Genomic DNA, 22,152 nt, shown 5'->3' on the forward strand with positions numbered 1-22,152 from the left:
ATTTTATCCTAGGAGAGCACCAACATTTTCTTCCAGTGGAATCACTTGGTAAGGTGCTATTCTCTAATGAAATAAGATGAGGTACTGAAAAGGGACAGCCATAAGCTTCATTAAAACCAGATTGCCAGTTTCACAATTACCTTCTTTAAGGAAGCCAAAATAGCTTTTATCGCATGGACCATTTCTTCCCTCCAAATGAATGACATTGTCAGTTTGTTTCCCGCTGATTCCTGTTTCCAATTTAATTTGGTCTACATGAAGCAAACTCCCCTGACTTCAGACATGGCAGGATTCTTCACATCAGGGCTGTATCTTTTTTTTTTTCCCCAGAAACAATTTAGCACCAGAAGAGACTTAGAGATGATCCAGTTCAAGAAGCAAGTTCCTATCATTTTGATCTCTTGATTCCTCAGGCAGCTACTACTTCATTCAACACTTACTATGCACCTACTGTATACCAGGCACTGTGCTCTTTCCAGTACATAATCCTGCTCATAATGAAGTTTAGCCGAAAGGCAAGATTCAAGAGCTCTAGAAGGCTACTGGCTAGCCTGATAACAGTGGGGAAGTGTTTTTTAAAACTGGATAATTAAGTATTCTGTGCTCATTAGCTTCTGACACTTACAGATGACTGTTTTTGCGCTTCTAGGAAATTGCCATTGTTTTAAAGCTTTTTTCCAGGGGGTCTGTGCTCCTAGGTGTTCCGTGAGCTGTGGAATAAACTAGAGCAGTGCTTCTCAACCGGGGGTGGTTTTGTTCCCAAAGGGACATTTGGCAATGTCCAGAGACATTTCTGTTTGTCATACTGAGGGGGAGGGTTGCTACTGGCATCCAGTGGGTAGAAGCCAGGGGTACTGCTAACCATCCTACAATGCAAAAGACAATCCCCACAACCAAGAACTATCTAGGCCAAATTGGCACTAGAGCCGCAGTTGAGAAACCGTGGCCGTGAGGTAGAAGAGCCAGCAGGAAGGTGAGACGCGGGCTTCCAAACCCTGCCAGCCCCTCTTCAACCAGAACAGTTCTGCTTTTCTCATTTTACGTATTGGAGTTCTCTCTGTTTCTGCATGAGGTTTTGTTTGAAAAGTATGTGTTTTCTGCTTAAGGAAAAGAAGAAAACGACTGAGGTAGAAGGTAACTCTTTGCCTTCCGTATTATAGTTGAGACACATTGGGACGGATCAAGTGGGCAGCGGGATGAGGGCCAGTCAGGGGCAGACTGGAGCCTTCAACCTGAGCCTCGGCCTTGTCTGTGCAGGGCTCTGCATGCCTCCCTCTGAACATATACATGCCATATTGAAAGATAGCATCGTGTCTGCCTTTTGATTTAAACCAGGGGTTGGCTTTTTTTTTTTTTTCCTGTAAATCACTAAATCATACGTATTTTAGGCTTTGTGGGCCATACTATCTCTGTTGCAACTACTCAGCTCTGCTGTTATAACACAAAAGCAGCTCTGGACAGTGAGTAAACTGTAAGTAATGGACATGTTTGTGTTCCAACAAATCTTTATTTATAAAAACAGGTGATGGGCCAGATACGGCCTGTGGGCAGTAGTTTGCTGACCCCTGAGTTAGACCATAAGTAGGAACCGTGTTGGTTTTACCTTCATGTCTCCCCTGCCTAACACCGTATTGGCACATAGTACAGGCTCCTCAGGAAACATTTACCAAACTATATTGAGGGTCAGTCGTGCTGGCACAAGTGCTAGAAGATTTTCGTGAGAAAAACAACTGGAAAAAGATCCCTCCCGTGTTTCCCAGAGGATTTCTGTATACTGTTTAACTATTTCCCTATGTTGGACATTTAGGACGTTTCCATGTTTTCATTAATAATAATACTGTGATGAGCTCCTTCATAGAGAAATTGTTGGCCTCATTTCTTATAATTTCCTTAGTGTAAATTCCTAGAAGGATTCCTGGGTCAGACAGTATATATCGCTAAATAGCTTTCCAGGAAGGTGGTATTGATCTACATTCCTGACCGTAATAAGAGGGAGATATTTATCATAGGCAAAAGATTGCTTTCAACAGGGTGTCATGAATAAAAGTTTTTGCATCCATGTGTATTTCCACGAATTAGCTCACCATGAATGTAAGTAAATTGGTGTTAGCGACTAATCGTTTTAATAATAACGTTCTCCCACACTGTTGGGAGAGCATGGTTATTAAGGCACGTTGTTTTACCTGTCGGTGTCATCTAACCGACCAGTTGAGTTTACCCTATCTGATGTGTTTCCTGAGCACACACAGAAACATCTGCTTCCCATTAGGGAATCAGAAGCTCCGCTATCTGCCCGCCTGGCACCAGCCTACCCTGCCATGATGCACAGAGGCCTCCTCCCTGTGAAATTCACCACCAAATATGTCATCCAGCTTGCTCATTTCCCACAGGAAATTTCATTTAGGTTAATTTTGGCATACAATTGGAGGCAATTCTTGAGCAATTTCTCCCGTGTTGGCTTACAACCTATAAAATTTTCCTACAACATGTTGCAAAAATCACTGGAAGAGTATAAGGATATATGATATTTGTCCAATTGCCTTTGTAACAACAAGAAATATCTCTTTTGAACGACAGTACATGGTGAGCGAAAAAAAAAAAGAGAGAGAGAGAGATGAAGTATAGATCAGGGGCCAGGGACCAGATGTTTGTTCTGTCCTTTATCACTCAATGCTATTGGAGCAGTAAGGGTGCAAAGGAGCCATGTAAGCTGTCTTACCTTTATGAAGAACTTGGCCCTTTCTTAGCGCTTCATGCTTTTCTGAATTTCTCCAAATGAAGAAGAGAATATCTGCAACTGAGAAGTAATAGAAAGTGCTATAGAAATAAGAGTGAGTCTGAACACTTATATAAGGACGGGATTTACTTTAAAATGGATAGATTCCAGCTGAAACCAAGTCTGTGAAGACAATGATAAGCCCAGAGTTGCCTGAGAAGCCACCCTATCCAGCATCCTGCTAAATGCCTTCCGTGTTTACCTCATCTGATCCTCCCAATAGTGCTATGAGGTACCGCCCCAGCCACAGATCAACTGAGGCTCAGAATGGCTGATCAACAGGTCCAATGATGCAGCACTCCTAAGTGGCAGAGCCAGCACGAGACCCAGGTCCAGCAGTGTCACCTTAGGTGCCCCCTGATGGCACTTTGGTGGTGCCTCTGAAAGGGTTTAGAGACACAGACCAGCACTGTTAAGTCAACGCCATCAGAGACCAGTTGACCAGACTTCTGATCTGCAAACCAGAATTCAGGTCAGATTCATTTCTGAGCACTGTCCCCTGAAAGATCTGGATGGTGGTGGAAATGTTTTCAGCACCAAGCCCAGAGAGAAGCAAGCCACCCAGCATCACACATAAGTCAGGGACTGAGCCAGGACTATGCTCCAGGTTTCCTGATTCCCAGTGCAACATTCTTTCCCTCATGCCGAACTGCTTTTCCTGCTAAATGACATCAGCTCCACTTATCAACTTATACCTCCATGTTTTAGAGGAGAATACCAGCTGCTTTAAAGAAAGCAACAAAGCACACGAAGCTATATATGTGATAAAATTGTGTAGACCTATACACCAAGAGAAAGTGCAGGTAAAAAATGGCAAAATCCAAATAAGGTTTATCCTTGAGTTACTATGTTATACTGATGTCCATGATATGCATGGTTTTGACAACATGCTGTGCTAATGTGAGATACTGTCATTGGAGGAGCCTGGGTGATGGGTCACTGAAATGCTCTGTACTGTTTTTGTAACTTCTTGTGAGAAACTATCTCAAAATTAAAAGTTATAACAGTAAGAAAGTTATGTGACAGTAATGTGATGGAAAGATGAGCTAAAATATTTATTCACTTTCTGTGTGTATAATGGTAAAACAGTCAACGTGAGAGAGATACAAAATGTGCTTGGTGCTTCATAATGCTGGAAGAGGAGAATGCCAGAGTCACTTCTGGACCAAGCTCTCACAGTCACTATAGTAACAGTGCTTTGAACTTGCTCCTCTGCACCTAGGTCACAGCCACCATCCTCTCCTTCGACAAAGCTAGAACCTTCAGTGTGACCTCTGATCCTTTGGAGGGGGGCAGTTTTTGCATAATGGTTACAAAAACGGGATTTCTGGTCAAATCCAGCCCCACCTCTTATTAGCAGCATAGCCTTAGGCCAGTTACCTAACCTCTCTCTTAAGTCTTAGTTTCCTAGATTTTCAGCAATAGCACAGATTGCTTTTAAGATTAAATGAGAAAACTACATATTCAGAGGACCTGGAATATGACAAAGACTGTAAATGTTAGGTTTAATGATGCTGAGGGGGGGTAGGAGGAAGATAATCATTTGAGTTCCCTTCTACCTCACAAAGGCCTGTCCATTTTGCTTCCTAAGCATCTTTCAAATCCTCTTCATGCCATCATCATTCCCCTAGTTCAGACTGGGCTCTTGCCACATTCTGCAGACTTATGCACCCCATTGTTAATTATCAGCTTTCTAAAAGAGAATTGATCTGGCCCAGCATGACATAGAGAATGCAGGGACTCCTCGTTGCCCAATAGCGTGTGATTTTCTGCATGTGTGTCTAATCGCCCCACTTAGATTCAAATTCCCAGAGTCAGGACCCGTGTCAGAGTCAGCCTGGGATTTCCCAGATTTCGCCCAGTGCAGTCACTCGACAACATTAGTGATAAAATGTGTGTTTACGTGTTTAGATCTTGCCATGGTTGATCCTTCTTGTGCTTCAGATTCTAGCCCAAAGGTCACTTCCTTAGCCATGCCCTGCCTGGACTCCAAGTCCAAATTTTCCCTCATTATATCATCTGATCTTCATAATAGCCCCATGCAAGAGAAGGGACAGTTGTCAGATATGTAATTTACCTATGCCCTCAGTGCTAAAAATAAAGGTCTTGAAAGCACGTCATCTGCCCAGTTCGCGTTATGGGGTTGTCCCTCCTGCTTTGAGAACTGCATGTGGGACATTTAGCAACTCCATAGCAACTGAGCCTCTCGAAGACCCTGGCTAGGCACTAGAACACGAGAAGGGTGCTCTGTTAGCCTTTTATCACCCCTCAAAGAAGGTTCACACACTCCTTGTTCTGACTTCTCTCTTAAGGAGTGAACCCTGGATGCTCAGAGTCCAGAGATGGGCTTTGAGGAGGCAGGATGTTTCCTTCAGTTCTTGGCATCACTTGTGCAGCCACATGCACCCTTGAAGCCAACCTCCAGGCTCTTAGACATCTACCAGGAAAAACTGCTGCAGCCCTCCCTCCCCATTGTCTAGATTCATCCTGAGTGGCAGTGTGGTGCAGGAAATCTGGTGTGGGATCCTTTGGAATGTGCAGAGCCTTTTAATATAGTGTCTATTTCCAAGATAAAATGTTGTTTTGTCTGTGTGTGCGGCTGTCTGAAGCAATCCACGTCTGTGTAATTTCCTTGTGATCTCATCCCATTCTAACTGGGCTGCGGGTTGAGGATTCATGCAAAGTCAGTCCCTGTCTTCGGAGGTTCTTGTTCATTCCTGAAATATCCCATACACCCCACTGACAAGAGAAAGACTCACTGGACTGCCTGCTCTCCCCTCTCTAAGACCCACTCCTCACTACAGCTGAAGTTATCACCTGAAAAACAAATCTGAGGATAGCCCCCGTCTTCTTCAGTGGTTGTTGATATGATAGAATAAAATTCCGATTCTTCACCCTGGCAAACAAGATCCTTAACGGATTCAGCTAAATTCTCCAGCCTCCTTTCATCCTTAGCAGCAAACCTACACTTCAACCATGTCTGTCTATGAGCATGCTTTCCTGCTTCCTCAGTGTTCTTTCCTACTTCTGTGCCTTGGTACACATTGTTGCCTTTACCTGGAGTGCCCCAAGGGAATGAGCTCCATCTGGGTTAAGTTGAGGCCAGCGGTAGCAAGAATGGATCATGTAGTGGGGAAGGGAAGAAGTTAAGATTTTGCTAGACAGGGCAGGGTGTGAGTGCTATCAGCTTTTCTGTTCATCTTCCCCTTCAGTGAGAATCAGAGGCATCTCCATTCAGTTAGAATCTTTCTTTAGCAACGTGGGATCTACTTTCCCAAACTTCTGCTGATGGTGGCCCTTTTGTTTGTTTGTTTCAAAGCAAAGGAGAACCCGGAGCAGGGGTGCGGGCTAGAAACCATGCACAGAAGGCGTTTTCCTTATTTTTCTGCTAAAACGTGCACAGGGCAAGGGCAAGAAATATTTGAGGGAGGAGAAATTCATAGCAAACATGGCACTTTGAAAGGCTAATTGGATGTGGAGGAACATGTTGAGATGATGTTCTGTTATTGTCAGAAATAATGTTTTACAGAGAAGCTATTTGTGAAGAGAGACCAGTTATTGTCGATGGACTAAGGTGCACTCAGGAATATGGAAATAATAATGCAAATGTGCAGTGCCTGCAGAAAGGTGTCAGTCAAACAAGAAGTCGGAGGGGAAAGAATGAAAACCTTTTGATCTGACTCTGCCTGTAGGATTTGGCCTGTAGGACCCACATGAACAGACCCAGGACTGTTTAACAAAATCAAAAGTGGACTTTGAATGGTTTGCTGAGCACTTTGCCCCTGAGGTGGGGTCTGACGATTGCTCTTAGAATTCCGGAACCAACACAAACCTCTGATTCAGCAGACATGTGTCTCAAGTCGTAAAATACCATTCTGATTTCAAGTATCATTTCCTATCCCCGTAACCCAGTGAAATAATCCTGTCATCCCGATATTTCATTGTCCAAACTATAATCAGCTCACTTCTATCTGCCAACAGAAGTGTGACAGAATCTTCTCTGTTCAGACCACATGTCCCAGCTTTAAATTCAGGCTACACGGATGTGAGTCCTATGGAATCAGCTGCAGACGTGGAAGAGGATTCTGTGAAGCCCATTCCATTCGGTCCTAAGGTTAAATTGCCTAAGAAACACATGAATAGGGAGGGGGAAGATAAAGCAAAAAGCTCTTGGGATGAATAATGAGAAGATTCATTGGGGAGGAAACGCAGGAAGGTCAGAGTTCCTTTAAACTCTGATGTATCCCGTTATTTAGATGCATATCATCCAGTTTGCCGAGGTTTCTGGTCCTTGCTTCCCTGTGCCCTTCTGCCCTGGGAAAAATGCTTTAGACGAGCCAGGCAAAAGTCCCAACTGCTCAGCTTTTCAGAGTCACAGTGACCAGTGGGGACCCAGACCTCAACCAATTTGATTTAATTTCCTAAGAAACAGGACCTGAGAACACTACTGGTGGGGGTACTTGGCTAAGTGTTTGTATCGTCTGTCGTTTAGGACAGAAGACTTGAGGACAAACTCCAGTTTTAAGTCCCAAAAAACTTCCAACAGGGGGATGGATTTTCAGGACAACTTCACTGTTCAACCTGTTTAATAAATGTCCAGTCCCCACACCCTCCTTATGTATTTTCTCTGTGTTATTTTTCTCCCGATTACCAAGTGTGCTTGTTTTACTTACTTGTTTACTGATGTGGCTTCCACTTCGCCCCTAGAACGCACATTTCACACATAACCTAGGAAAGAAGTTCCTTGCCCAGAGTAGGTGCTCAGTGGAAATCTGTTGAGCCAAGGGAAGAATGAACTTGCTTATCTACAGGATCTGGATGGGGGCAAGGAGGAAGTTCAGGTCGAGACCCACCAACGGATCTTCAGTCGTCCCCTCTCCCCTTCCTCCCTGGGATGCTCCTGACATATGCTACAAGAGTCTCTTGTTTTCCACCTCTTTGCAGAGCATTGGCTGTGATGACTACCTAGGCTCCGACAAAGTCGTGGACAAATGCGGGGTGTGCGGAGGCGATAACACGGGCTGTCAGGTTGTGTCGGGTGTGTTTAAGCATGCCCTCACCAGCCTGGGCTACCACCGGGTTGTTGAGATTCCTCAAGGAGCCACAAAAATCAACATCACCGAGATGTACAAGAGCAACAACTATTTGGGTAAGCTTGATCTTTTTCCAGAGGAAACCAGCTGTCCCTACAAGATGATTTATTCCTTCCAGGACTGTGACACGGCAGTGTCCAGAGGTCCTTGGACCTGTAGAAGGTGCCACTGGGGAATGTCAAAGCACTACCTGGCCTCCCCTTGAAATGATATGGAGAAAGTAAAAAAGTCCTTCTTGCGAGGAAATGTTTAATATCTACATATTTAAACCGGTCTTTCTTCCTTCCAAGAGAAACAAGGCTATGAAATCAGGAATGGCCTAAATTGTTTCTCTGAAATAGGGGAGGCTCTTTGAAATGCCAAGAGATCTGCCAGTCTTTTTCTGTTGGAATTTCAGGGGCACAGGGGCAGTTGGTGATCCTGTCCGGTCTCTCACTCTGCGGGGGTCTAAAGCAAAAGCCATTTTTCTCTTCTTTCTGCTTCATCAGCCTGGGGCAACAGTATGTGTGTGTCTTTGGAACAGCTGCAGAACCCGTCAGCGATCATTTTGGGCAATATCGTCAATATTGGGAGACCATTTTTAACCCATTTTCCCACAAAAGGAGATCTTTGTTGATTCTTCCTTCTCTGTTTCTGGCTGATTTTATGCAAAGCAAATCAGGTCCTGCAAGTTAATTTTTAGCAATTCTAATTCATGTAAACATGGACAAATCAGTTAACAAATGGTATAAGGAAAGCAATTTTTTAAAAACATTTAATGAACAGCAATATACATTTTTATTTTTTTGATTATTTATTTAACAGAAATTTAAATAGCACAGACTATACGCTAGGTACTATTCTCGGTGCTTTACAGGTATTAAATCATTGAACCCTCTCAACAACCCTAGGAGATGGGAGCTATTCCCCTCCCCATTTCATACATAAGGAGACAGGCACAGGGCGATCATGTAACTTGACAAGGTCACACAGCAAGGAAGAGGTGGAGCTGGGATTTAAAGCCAGGCAGTCTATCTCCAAGCATGGTAGTCTACCAAGAGATAACACCCATGAGCAATTCTGGTACACCATTGGCCATGCAGCAGTCAATGGCTGCAGCAACTGAGAGATCATTAATTTTATAAATTCGAGTACGAGGACCATCCCAGAAGACAACTCAAGAACTCTAGATTCTGAAGCTCTTCCATCTTTGTCTGGGCAAATGCATCCAAAATTAGCTTCACTTGGTTTTATTGGTGACAGGAGGAAGGGATGGCAGATGGGACTCTGAAACAAACCCAATTAATAGTGGAAAGCTATTACATTTGCTCTGGCAAACCCAGGAGCCACCAAAGTGGCAATAAGGCTAGTTTCCCCCTGAGATGTTTGTGTGTTATTTTTATTTGCAGAAAAAAAAATGGTCTTTTTGCTTCCTTTCTTTTGTACTATTAAAAGAGCAAATCTTCGCAAACATCCTGTTCCTAGAATGGAAAATGTTCTTTGAGGGATTGCTTTAAGTGTGACTGTGTTCAAATGCACCAGCAAACAATGCCACTTTTTGTGAGCTTTGCGTAGTTCTTAGTAATTTCCCTGGCTCGAATTAGTTCTGTTCAGTAAGTGGCTTTTAAGCTGTGCCTTCCGAAGGCAAAATAGATAATCTGGGTGATTACCCACCAGATGTCTGAGTGGAAGCTGCTCTCAGAGCCTCAGTGTTTTCATCTAGAATATGGGAATAAGAATCTGGACCTTACAAGTATTCATGAGAATCCACAGAATAACAGATATTCAGGACCCCACCGAGCCCCTGGCACTTATTAGCAGTTGACAAATGTTCAATCTCTTTCTTTTGTCTCAGAGAGCTTGTCAGTATGTCAAAGCTTCATGGAATACAAATTCCCTAATTCCCTGAAATTCCCTAAAAAAGATGAAGAGGAGGCAGAGGAGGATGGAAGTACCCAGAATCAATGGAAGGGTGATTCCGAAAATCATGTTCAACTTCTTATGCCCAGTGACCAGTGGGGTGCATAAGAAGCCCAGAGTCCATGACAGTATGACGTGATGCCATGTGGCCAGAGTGGGGAGAGTAGAGATAGAAGAACAGGCGAGAGTAAAAGGAGTTTCCAGAAGTGATGAACAGGGCCTCCTGTTTAGGGCACTTAAGCATCACTTGGGATGTAGCATCACCCAGAAGGCTTTTTTTTTCTTCTTCTTTCCTTCTATTATTGAGATTTAATTCGCCTACCATAAAATTCATTCTTTTAAAGCGCACAGTGGATGGGATGGTCTTTTTCTCATCACAGGTGTTCTCTTCCCCTATTCCACTTAATCCTATGAAATTTCCTGTTCTGGGAAGTCTATATATGTTCAAAGTTAAACTGCATGCAATTGTTTGAGATTATGTGTAAGCTATTAGAGCACAGGTCTATCAAGCTATTTTTGAACTTTCCAATGACTGTATTTCACGTTATACATTTTCAAACATTGAAACATTTTTCTTTCTTTTTTTTCTTGTCTTGAAACATTTTTCAAAGAGGTATGTAGTAGGGTTCTCCACAATCTTCCAGGTCATGATAAAAGTTTTGGTTTTCTTACCTTGTGATTTCTGGCTATGTAAACTGTATTTTGTACAAAAATTTGACTTGATGCACAAAACTTATTTGGCTGTCTGCGTACATTTGTTCTGTAGAATACACAACGTAGAGGAAATGAATAGTTCGAATGTGTATCATTGCTTTTTAAAAATGCACACCTTTAACAAGTTTTTTCAGTTGCCCTATTGTTTCCCTGAATGGCCTTTGGGTTATTAGTAATAAAAATCAAATTTGCCTTGTGAAATACTCGGAATTGTTTAAATGACTGACTCTCCAAACTTGACAGAGATAGAAAGTAGATTTCTATGAAAACAGAAGGACTTGTATTATTAGTGCTGGAGAAGGTGGTTTAATCACCTCATTTTTAAAGGTTTGTTTAAAACCCACAATATTTAAATGACTTATTCTAGGCTATTTGCTTAGTTAATAATAGTAGTCATGCTACATGTGTAGTACTTTAGTCTCCAAGTGTTTTTACATGCATGGTCTTCTGACTTTTAAAAAAGGACATTCTTTACTTTGCTTGCTTCAAAAAAGATCTGGAGTTATTTACTAAAGATGCAATTATTGAGTTAGTATGTGAAAATTGAAATTTAAAAATCAAAAACTTCGGAAAAAGATCTGTTCAGGCCTTTTGCCCATTTTTAATTGGGTTGTTTGGTCTTTCTGATACTGAGTTGTATGAGCTATTTATATATTTTGGATATTAACCCCTTATTGGTCATATCATTTGCAAATATTTTCTCCCATTCAATAGGTTGTCGTTTTGTTTTGTTGATGGTTTCCTTTGCTGTGCAAAATCTTTTAAGTTTAATTAGGTCCCATTTGTTTAGTTTTGCTTTTGTTTCCTTTGCCTTAGGAGACAGTCAAAAAAATATTGCTACAATTTGTGTCAAAGAGTGTTCTGCCTATGTTTTCTTCTAGGAGTTTTATGGTTTCCAGTCCTACATTTAGGTCTTTATTGAAGAGGCTATCCTTTTCCCATTGTATATTCTTGTCTCCTTTGTCATAGATTAATTGACCATAAGTGTATGGGTTTATTTCTCTGCTCTCTTTTCTGTTCCATTGATCTATGTGTCTGTTCTTGTGCCAGTACCATACTGTTTTGATGACTGTAGTATTTTGGTTTGGGGGGGTTTTTTTGCTGTACGCGGGCCTCTCACTGTTGTGGCCTCTCCCGTTGTGGAGCACAGGCTCCCGACACGCAAGCTCAGCGGCCATGGCTCACGGGCCTAGCCGCTCCGCGGCATGTGGGATCATCCCAGACCGGGGCACCAACCCGTGTCCCCTGCATCAGCAGGCGGACTCTCAACCACTGCGCCACCAGGGAAGCCTGATGACTGTAGTTTTACAGTATAATCTGAAGTCAAAGAGTGTGATGCCTCCAGCTTTTTTTTTTTTTTCTCAAGATTGGTTTGGCTATTCTTGGTCTTTTGTGGTTCTACATAAATTTTAGTAGTATTTGTTCTAGTTCTGTGAAAAATGTCATGGAGAAGACATAGAGATGGCCAAAAGACACATGAAAAGATACTCAACATAACTAATCATCAGAGAAATGCAAATCAAAACCACAATGAGTTATCACCTCACACCTGTCAAAATGGTTATCATCAAAAAGACCACAAATAACAAATTTTTGCAAGGATATGAAGAAAAGGGAACCCTCCTACACTGTTGGTGGGAATGTAAATTGATGCAGCCACTGTGCAAAACAGTATGGAGCGTCCTCAAAAAACTAAAAATAGAGCTACCATATGATCCAGCAATCCCACTCCTGGGTATATATTGGAAGAAGAGGAAAACACTAATACTAAAAGTTATACGCACCCTAATGTTCACAACAGCATTACTTACAGTAGACAAGATATGGAAGCAACCTAAATGTCTGTCAACAGATGAATGGATAAAGAACATGTGGTACAAAAAATGGGATATTACTCAGCCATAAAAAAAAAGAATAAAATCTTGCAATTTGCAACAACATGGAACGGGAGGGTATTATGCTTAGTGAAATAAGTCAGACAGAGAAAGACAAAGACTGTATGTTATCACTTGTATGTGGAACCTAAAAAATGAAACAAATATATGTGGAATCTAGAAAAATGGTTCAGATGAACCTATTTGCAGGGCAGGAATAGAAACACAGATGTAAGGAATGGATGTGTGGGCACAGGGGTGATGGGGAGGGTGGGATGAAATGGAAGATTAGGTTTGACATAAATACACTACCATGTGTAAAATAGATAGCTAGTGGGAATCTGCTGTATAGCACAGGGAGTTAGCTCAGTGCTCTGTGATGACCTAGATGGGTGGGATGGTGGGGGAGGGGGGTCCAAGAGGCAGGGGATATATGTATACATATAGCTGATTCACTTTATTGTACAGCAGAAACTAACACAACATTGTAAAGCAATTATACGCCAATTTAAAAAAATGAATGAATGTAACAAAACAGAAACAGACTTACAGATATAGAGAACAAACTAGTGGTTACCAATGGGGAGAGGGAAGGGGGAGGGACAAGATAGGGGTATGGGATCAAGAGATACAAACTACTATGTATAAAATAAAAAAGCAACAAGGATATATTGTACAGCACAGGGAATATAGCCAATATTTTATAATAACTTTAAATGGAGTATAATCTATAAAAATATTGAATCAGTATGTTGAACATGTGAAACATATAATATTGTAAATCAACTATATTTCAATTTTAAAAAATCAAAAACTTCACAGAAGAAAGCGGCATATATACCAAAAGCCTTGGCTAATATGTAAATAGTGATGGAGCATTCAACCTGACTCTTGAGTTTATGGCTTTCTTTGGTTTGGCCATCAAGAACTGGACCTGCTGGACTCAGATTCTGAAAGCCTGAGTTCTGGCCCTGGCCCTGCCATAACTCACAAGGGGTTCTGGCCCATGTGTAGCTGGGAAGACAGGCCAGCTCAGCACCTCGTGATGCTTACTATTTCTCTGAGCAACGCTGAAGAAATCACGACGTTTAATGATACACAGATTTCAGGAGATAGGATGTTTATCTGTCTCATTTTAGGTTGGAAACCAATGAAGTTCTGCAGAAATGAGCTCCACTTTTCAGTGTTTATTTGAATTTTTCACTTGCTCCAAAATATAGACTAGCTGGTAGATTATAGATTCCTAGATCTTTTTTTTTTTCATGGAAAATACTTTAGAACCAGGGTATCTATTGTAAACTATGTAGTCTCCTTTTCCACTTGAATTATTCTGAACCCTGCTCTTTAGAAATAAAAAGTTAAATCTAATTTTATTAAAATGATTGACATTTTATATTACTTGCCTCTTCCTTAATAAGATGTTGTGAAATTATTTTAGCTGAAATATCAAAGTTTGGCATAGTTCAGCCAGCTCAATTTACTAATGTCATTATGTAACAGTTAAGAAATCAGACATAAAAGCATACCAAGCAAAAATTGATTCTACAGGACATGTTCTACCTGCCAACATGTTTACACTGTCATAGAGCTTTAGACTTAGAAGGGATTCTTTTTGTTTTTGAAGATTTATAAACTTTTAAAAATAAACTGGCAGACTTCCCTAGTGGCGCAATGGTTAAGAATCCGCCTGCCAATTCAGGGGACATGGGTTCAAGCCCTGGTCCAGGAAGATCTCACGTGCCGCGGAGCAACTGAGCCCGTGCACCGCAATTACTGAGCCTGCACTCTAGAGCCCGAGAGCCACAACTACTGACCCCGCGTGCCACAACTACTGAAGCCTGCGTGCTTAGAGCCCGTGCTGTACAACAGGAGAAGCCACCACAATGAGAAGCCCGCACACCGCAACGAAGAGTAGCCCCCACTCGCCACAACTAGAGAAAGCCCACACGCAGCAACAAAGACCCAACACAGCTAAAAATAAATAAATTTTTTAAAAAAATTAAAATAAACTGGCAATACCTTTACTTTTAAGCACGCTTTCTTAAAAGTTTTAAACAATGAAAGTAGTGGTCAGCATTTTAAAAATCAAGTATCATGGATCATCTGTAATTTGCAAGCCTTTAATTTGTTAGTTGAGCAGCTTTCTATGTGGGAAAGACTAGAGTATTTAAATAATATGATGCCTCACATCTGTATGATGATTAATTCCAAAGATTTAGTCACATGCATTGTAAAAAATTTGAACAATACAGATGATATAGAGCAAAAAGATGAAATTCTTCTTCCATGCCAACCTCACACTTGATCCACTGGTTTCAAGTGTAAAGATGGAGATAAAGGACCACTCTTAACACATCAGTGTATACCCTCCAGTCCTTTGTGGAAATACAAATAAATATATATTTTCTAAAATTCATGTTACTATATACACTTTCTGCAATGTGCTCCTTTATTTTAATGTTATATCATGATAACTTTTCATAGCAATGCATATAATAAGCTAATTCATTATTTTTGAGTAAAGAATATTCCATACAACAGATGTAACTTAATTTATTTAACCATTTTCCTACTGAGGAATGTTGAGACTGGCTCCAGTTTTCTAATATTGCAAATAATACTTTCGATTTGTGGTTCAAGATGGCAGACTGCATACATGAGTTTTTCTTCCCTTCCTCCCAAGGTTCATCAAAATGACACTAAAGGAATAAGAGAAGGTATAACCTATAACCACCAAAAAAACGGGGGGGGGCATCTATTACATGATTTTAACAAATTTCTGGAACAAATTCTCAGGAGTAGGTGGAGGAAATTTCACTAATAGAGCAAAGGAAATCACAGCCTAGGTAGCAGAGGGGACTGTGATAAAGGGGGGTTGACCTGCATGCAGAGCCCCATGAGCCTGTGAGTCTGGGGGACAGCAGGTAAATTGGAAGGTGGGAAGGGAGAATGGAGCTGAAAAACAGGGAAACAGTGAAAAAACTTGTATGTGAGCAGGCAGCCCACACACACACGTTCAGAATGCTGGCACTGACTTCCTCATTCAAAACGGCGTGGCTGAGAGGATTGGTGCTCCAAGACCTCAGTATTCATTCTGGAATTGGAAGAAGGAGCTGCTGAGTGACTGGTACCCCATCTCCTAGAACTTGGCCTGTTAATAAGCTCAGCCAATGTGTACAGAGTTCTCAGGCAGCCTTCCCACCACTTTTGTCTTAAATATCAACGGATGATTGAAAATAACATGAATGGACAACCAAGGATCACTAGACATTTTTTAAAAGCCTGAAAGAGAAAACCCAAGATAAATAACTGAAAAAGATGTTTCTAGAAGAAACAGAGCAAATTCTTGGAGAAGAAAACTTGAAGAATGGTTCTTTAACGAGTAGTGCTTCCATGAATACCCTAATATGTATCCTTTCATACTTACATAAATATTTCTATAGGATAGACTCCTAGAAATAGAATTTATAGGTCAAATGGAATGAACACTTAAAATTCTGAAAGATAAAGCAAAATTCCTCTCCACATTTAGTTGTACCCATTTATACCCCCACCAAAAGTTCATGAAAGAACCACTTCTCCACACCTTTACCAACACTAAATATTATGAATGTACTTAATTTTTAGTATACCTTTTTATTTTTATTTTTTATTTATTTATTTATTTGCGTTACACGGGCCTCTCACTGCTGTGGCCTCTCCCGTTGCGGAGCACAGGCTCCAGACGCGCAGGCTCAGCGGCCATGGCTCACGGGCCCAGCCGCTCCGCGGCATGTGGGATCCTCCCGGACCGGGGCACGAACCCGTGTCCCCTGCATGGGTAGGCGGACTCTCAACCACTGCGCCACCAGGGAAGCCCCTTAGTATACCTTTTTAGTTTACATTTTCCTGACCACTCATTTTTGTTATTTGTTCTCCTTCTATGAATTTGCTATGAATTGTGTTTGTAGTTTTCTTGCTGATTTTAAGAACTCATATATGTTATGAATAATAACCGTTCTCTTCATGTATGTTTATTCATCTTTATCTTGTGTTTCAACTCTGCTTATGATATCTATTGCTCTGTGGAGAAACTTTTAGTCTTTTTTTAGTCAAATCTATCAATCATCTTTTTATGGCTAGTGGATTTTGTCTTACATAGGAAGACCTGCCCACCTCCAACCTTATGAAATTATTATCTAATATTTTCTCCTATTACTTTTATAATCTCTTTTTATATTTAAATGTTTAATCCATCTGGAATTGATTTTTGTGTGCAGTGTGAGGTAGGAATCTGTCTTTTTCCTAATAGATAGACAGTATTTTCCCAATAATGCTTATTAAATTTCCCTCACTAATTTGAAATGACTCCTCTACCATATATTAAATTTAAATATCTGTAGATATACCTGTGAATTCTCAGTTCAGGTCTATTGATCTGTCTGTCTCTTCCTCCTTTAGTACCATTTTTTTTCATTACTGTAATTTCATATGTTTTAAGTTTTTATAGGTCAACTCTCTGACTCTTCCCAAACACTTTGTTTTTTCCTGAATTTTCTTGGGTCTTCTTGTACATTTGTTCTACATACACTTTACAAATCAATTTGTCAAAATCTATAAAACTCCTGTTGAGATTTTAATTGAAAGTGCAGTAAACTTACAGGCTAACTTGAAGAAGAAAAAATTGTCTTCACAATATTGACTTTTTTGATTCCAGAGCATAGTATATCTCCTTGTTTTATGTTCTTTAATAAAATGTCTTTACCTAGACTTTGCTTATGTTTTATTAGGTTTATGCTATAGTTTTTCCTAATATGGGATAAGATTTTTATTCCATTATATTTCCAATTACTCGTGCTAATGCATATTAAATCAGTTTATTTATTTTATACCTGTACACCTTGCTAGACTCTTTTAACAACTCTAATAGAATTGTTTTTCAGTTATGTAACATGGATTTTCTAGGTGGAAAATTGTGTGATATCTGTAGATAATATTAATGTTATCTTCCCTTGAAGTATTCTACCTCCTATTTCTTTCATATGTTGTCGCACTTAGAGACTCAGACCTCTAAAAATTTTTGGAATAATCATATTGATAGTGGACTTCTTTATCATGTTTCTGACAATGGGAATGCTTCTAACAGATGTTTGCTGAAGACTCTGATAGATACCTCTTATCAAAGTAAGGAATTTTCTTTACGTAACTAACTTTTAAGAATTTATATTGTAATTTGCCCTCGTTTTTGTTTTTGCTCCAGGGACTGATTATCCTTAGTTGCCAATTTACATTTATAAAGTTAATGAATATTTGTTTATTATAGGTATATTAAGTGGTTTCCTTCAGTTACTGCAGTAGACTGAATGCTCACATCCTTCCCAGATTCATTTGTTGAAACCTCCAAGGTGGTGGTGTTGGGAGGTGAGGCCTTTGGGAGATGATTAGGTCATGAGGGCAGAACCTTCATGAATGGGATTAGTGCCCTTATAAAAGAGGCCCCAGAGAGATCCCTGACCCCTTTCTGCCATGTGAGGTTACAGGGAAAAGAGTCATCTAGGGAGTAGGCTCTCATCAGTCATTGAACCTACCAACACCTTTATCTTATACTTCCCAGCCCCCAAAACTGTGAGAAATAAATTTCTATTGTTTACAAGCCACCCAGTCTGTGATATATTGCTCTAGTGACCCAAACAGACTAAGACACTTACCTTTCCTTAAAATGGAACAGACCTCAGTATGCGTCAGTCTGCTGTCTAAGAGGTTTCCTCTGAGTGTATATGGGCAAGTGGCAACATGGAGTAGATACAAAACCACTACCTCCTAGAGGCATGCAAGGATTCAATAGGATAATAAACATAAAGCTTCTCGCATGGCAAGGGCTTAATTCATAGTTTCCCTTTCTTATCTCAAGGTTCCAATATTTATCAATGGCTGCTTAACAAAACTCTACTTTTGCTTGTAATGGCTAAATAGAAAACAGCCTTCTCTTCTACCCGTTGCCAGAAGCATCTAGGATTATGCTGGCTCAAGTGTAAAAATGTGTACCTTTCTTCTTAGACATCAAAAGCCTACCTGATTTAACTTAATTGTTCTAGTTATGTGTCCTTCTGCCCCACCACCCACCAACTGTCTCTCTAGGAGTAATTCCTTCTTCCCAGCAGAACAAAGAAAGAAACACAACTGAGCCCGTGTGTTCAGCATCTCCCCTGTGATGACCTCATTCTAATCAGAAAATGGTTTCTTTTAAACCCACAGACATAGAAAACAAACTTATGGTTACCAAAGGGGAAAGGTGGGGGGAGGGATAAATTAGGAGTTTGGGATTAACAGATACACACTACTGTATCTAAAATAGATAAACAACAAGGACTTATTGTTTAGCACAGAGAACTGTACTCAATATTCTGTGATAACCTATAAGGGAAAAGAATCTGAAAATGAATAGATATATACCTGAATCACTGTGCTGTACACCTGCAATTAACACGACATTATAAATCAACTATACTCCAATAAAAAGAAAAGAAAATGGCTTCTTTGTGGTATAAACTTATAATCACGTATTTACTCCTTCCACCTCCACCTCAGACTGCATCCAGTGCTTCAAGTGACATTTCTCTGCTCTTGTTCCTATGTCATCTCCACTTCTTGATTTGTTTTCCATTCAGTCCAGCATTGCCCATTGAAATTGCCCTTTGCAAAGCTACCATTTCTAACTGGGATGCTTTTGGACAAGTTTGTTAATGTTTCTGAGATTCCGTTTCCTCATAGGTAAAACAGAGAAACAGTTCTAATTTCGTAGAGCCTTTGACTTCAAATGAGATGTATGTAAAATACCCAGCATCTTAGAGGTACTCAGTAACTGTTAGCTCCTTAATCTCCCTGGGTTACTGGTTCTCACCCTGGCTGCACAGTGGAATCACAGGAGGTATAATATTTGAGGTCTATTTGAAATATGCCCATGCCTTCTCCCACCTGCAGTTTTAATAGATCTGGGGCACGGTTTGGGTATCAGGATTTTTTAAGCTCCTAGGTGATTCCAGTGTCCTTTCAGGGTAAAAGACCATTTCCTTATACAGTGGGTCTCAACTGGGGACTATTTTGCCCCCCACCCTGATACCCATACATGTGGCAATATCTGGAGACATCTTTGATTGTTACAACTTGGGTAAGGTTGGGGGTTGCTACTGACATGTGGTGAGTAGAGGCCAGGGCTGGTGCTAAGCATCCTACAATGCACAGGACAGCCCCGCAGCAAAGAATTATCCAGCCCCAAGTATCATTAGTGCTGAGATGAGAAACCCTGGCCAACGCGATCACTAAGCTCTCTTTTGGTGCTAAAGTTTCATGCCTCACTTATTTCAGAGTGGTGTCTTAATGATAATAATAAATGTCTAAGGTGCTGTTGGAATGACTGTTCTATCTACCATTAAGTTTGCGTTTGTCAGCTCACTCTGAATTCTTAGTTCCCAAATCCAAGCCCTCTCCTCCGTTTTACCTTCAATCTTTCACTCGGTCTGTTGGTTGTGGGCCCCTGGGTTACAGCCCCGTCAACAGAAGTTCCAGCTTAGAACACCTTCCTACACCTTTCAACACCTGCCTTTCTGGAATCTGTAGTCCTTGCTTGCTTTCTTAATACATGGCAGAAGAATAAAAGGCAGATAGATAAAAGGAAAAGCAAAGAGAGATTTTTCCTCTGGACTCCCATAGAACTTTGATCGTATCTCCAGTTTGGCACTCGCCGTATTTTATTTTATTGTAATTTATCTATTGTAATTTGTCTGTGTTCTCCCTGTGTACTCCTTGAAGACAAACAATCCAGACTTAGACATTCCTTCCCTCGAGTACCCTCCAGGTGCCAGCAACTGGGATGAGTAGTGGGGATACAGAAATCAAGGCAGGACTTGGCTCTCCTGAAGCCATTTTGGGGGTCTATGCTCAGGCATCCTTAGCCCACCTTGATCACGAGACCTCACTTATGGTACTGGGGTCGTGTGTTGCTCGTAGACTGTAGGAATCCCGGGTCTGCCTGCTTCGTGTAATGTAGCGCTCTCACAGTGGTGCTGGGCTGGCAGGGTCCTATCAGGATCTGCATTTAGAGCTGAGGCTGCTGAGCTCAACCTGGTTGAGGGACCTGCTGAGGGGAATAGTTCATGAGTGGTGGAGTCAGGTCTCAGATCCAGGCTCAGTCCTTGTTCATGACCTACGTATACACCTGTGGCCACTGGCAGGAAGAACATAGCTGGGGCATGGAGGAGGACCTGTGCCTTCTCTGCCCCCCTCCCTATCACCATGAGAAGAAAAATATGTTCTCATTCCTCACAGCCTTTTGTCCCCTCCACACTGTTCCATCCCTGCCCCCACTATTACTTCAAACTTGCTGACAATCATTTGGCCTACCCTCATGTTGGAAATCCTTGGGCTAGCTTGCCAGAGTTACGTCTTAGTCACTAGACTTTCACCATCTGCCTCAACAGCGTTCTTCTGAAGCTAGCGTCTAGAAGAACGTTCAGCTCTTAAAAAGTGTGGAGCATTTTGGAGAAGTGAAACACCATGTGGTTTTTTTCTCCTTTTAAAAAAATTGTGGTAAAATATACATAAACATAAAATTTATGGCTTTAACAGTTTTAACTGTATTCTTCAGTGGCATTAAGTACATTCATGATGTTGTCCAACTACCACCACTATCGGAACTTTTCTATCATCCCCAAAACTGTACCTGATACACAATAATTCTCCATTTTCCCCTATTTCAAACCCCCGGTAACCTCTATTCTACTTGATGTCTCATGAATTTGCCTATTCTAGGTACTTCATACAAGTGGAATCATACAGTATTTGTCCTTTTGTGTCTGGACTATTTCACTTAGCATAATGTTGTCAGGGTTCATCCATGTTGTAGCATGTGTCAGAAATTAATTCCTTTTTATGTATCTACCACATTTTTGTATCCACTCATCTGTTGATGGACATTTGGGTCGTTTCCACCTTTTGTCTATAGTGAATAATGCTGCTGTATAGGTATCTGTTTAGTCCCTGCTTTCATTTCTTTTGTGTATATACCTAGGAGTGGAATTGCTGGGTCATGTGATAATTCTGCATTTAACTTTCTGAGGAATTGCACAACTGTTTTCCACAGTGGCTGCACCATTTTCTATCCCCACTAGCTACGCATGAGGGTTCCAGGTTCTCCACATCCTTACCAACACTTCAAGCGTGTTTTTTTTGTTGTTTTTTTTGTTTGTTTGTTTGTTTTTTACGATATGCGGGCCTCTCACTGTTGTGGACTCTCCCGCTGTGGAGCATAGGCTCCGGACGCGCAGGCTCAGAGGCCATGGCTCACAGGCCTAGCCGCTCCGCGGCATGTGGGATCTTCCCGGACCGGGACACGAACCCGTGTCCCCTGCATCGGCAGGCAGACTCTCAACTACTGCACCTCCAGGGAAGCCCAACCGTGTTTTTAAAAGGGTATTTAAGCAGGTGATACGACATGGCCTGCTTTCAAGCATCAGGAAAGGCTGCTGAGATGGGCTTCGTGACCCTTCTCGGTTACCTGTTACAGGTAGTGGCAGCCCCAGGAGACATCTCAGAGTGATATCCTAATTCGCGGCCGGAGGTTCCTCATCAATGCTGGCACACAAGAGAGGGTGATCCTTGAGCATTTGGTTTTTTACTTGGATTCAGTTCTTGCCTTCTCTTCAGCAACAGGCTTTTATGATTCCTGTCTAAAACCAAGTCTTTGCCAAAGATCCCGTGCCAGAGAGACAGTGGAAAGATGCTGTTATTTGTTTGAGCACTGCTAGACTTAATTTTGCAT

At 41.3% G+C, this 22,152-nt stretch overlaps 1 protein-coding gene across 1 annotated transcript in view; it reads left to right on the forward strand.

Annotated features, from left to right (window-relative positions):
• The window catches only part of THSD4 (thrombospondin type 1 domain containing 4), a 558,493-nt gene that overhangs the window by 453,451 nt on the left and 82,890 nt on the right, over positions 1 to 22,152 (forward strand). Inside the window, exon 7 of the mRNA XM_029236987.1 lies at positions 7,721 to 7,925. Within this exon, the coding sequence (XP_029092820.1) occupies positions 7,721 to 7,925 (205 nt within the window). The remainder of the gene's footprint in view (positions 1 to 7,720; positions 7,926 to 22,152) is intronic.

The sequence above is a fragment of the Monodon monoceros genome, unplaced genomic scaffold, assembly GCF_005190385.1.
Source record: "Monodon monoceros isolate NGI ecotype Baffin Bay Population unplaced genomic scaffold, NGI_Narwhal_1 Super_Scaffold_21, whole genome shotgun sequence".
In the NCBI taxonomy this organism is placed as follows: Eukaryota; Metazoa; Chordata; class Mammalia; order Artiodactyla; family Monodontidae; genus Monodon; species Monodon monoceros.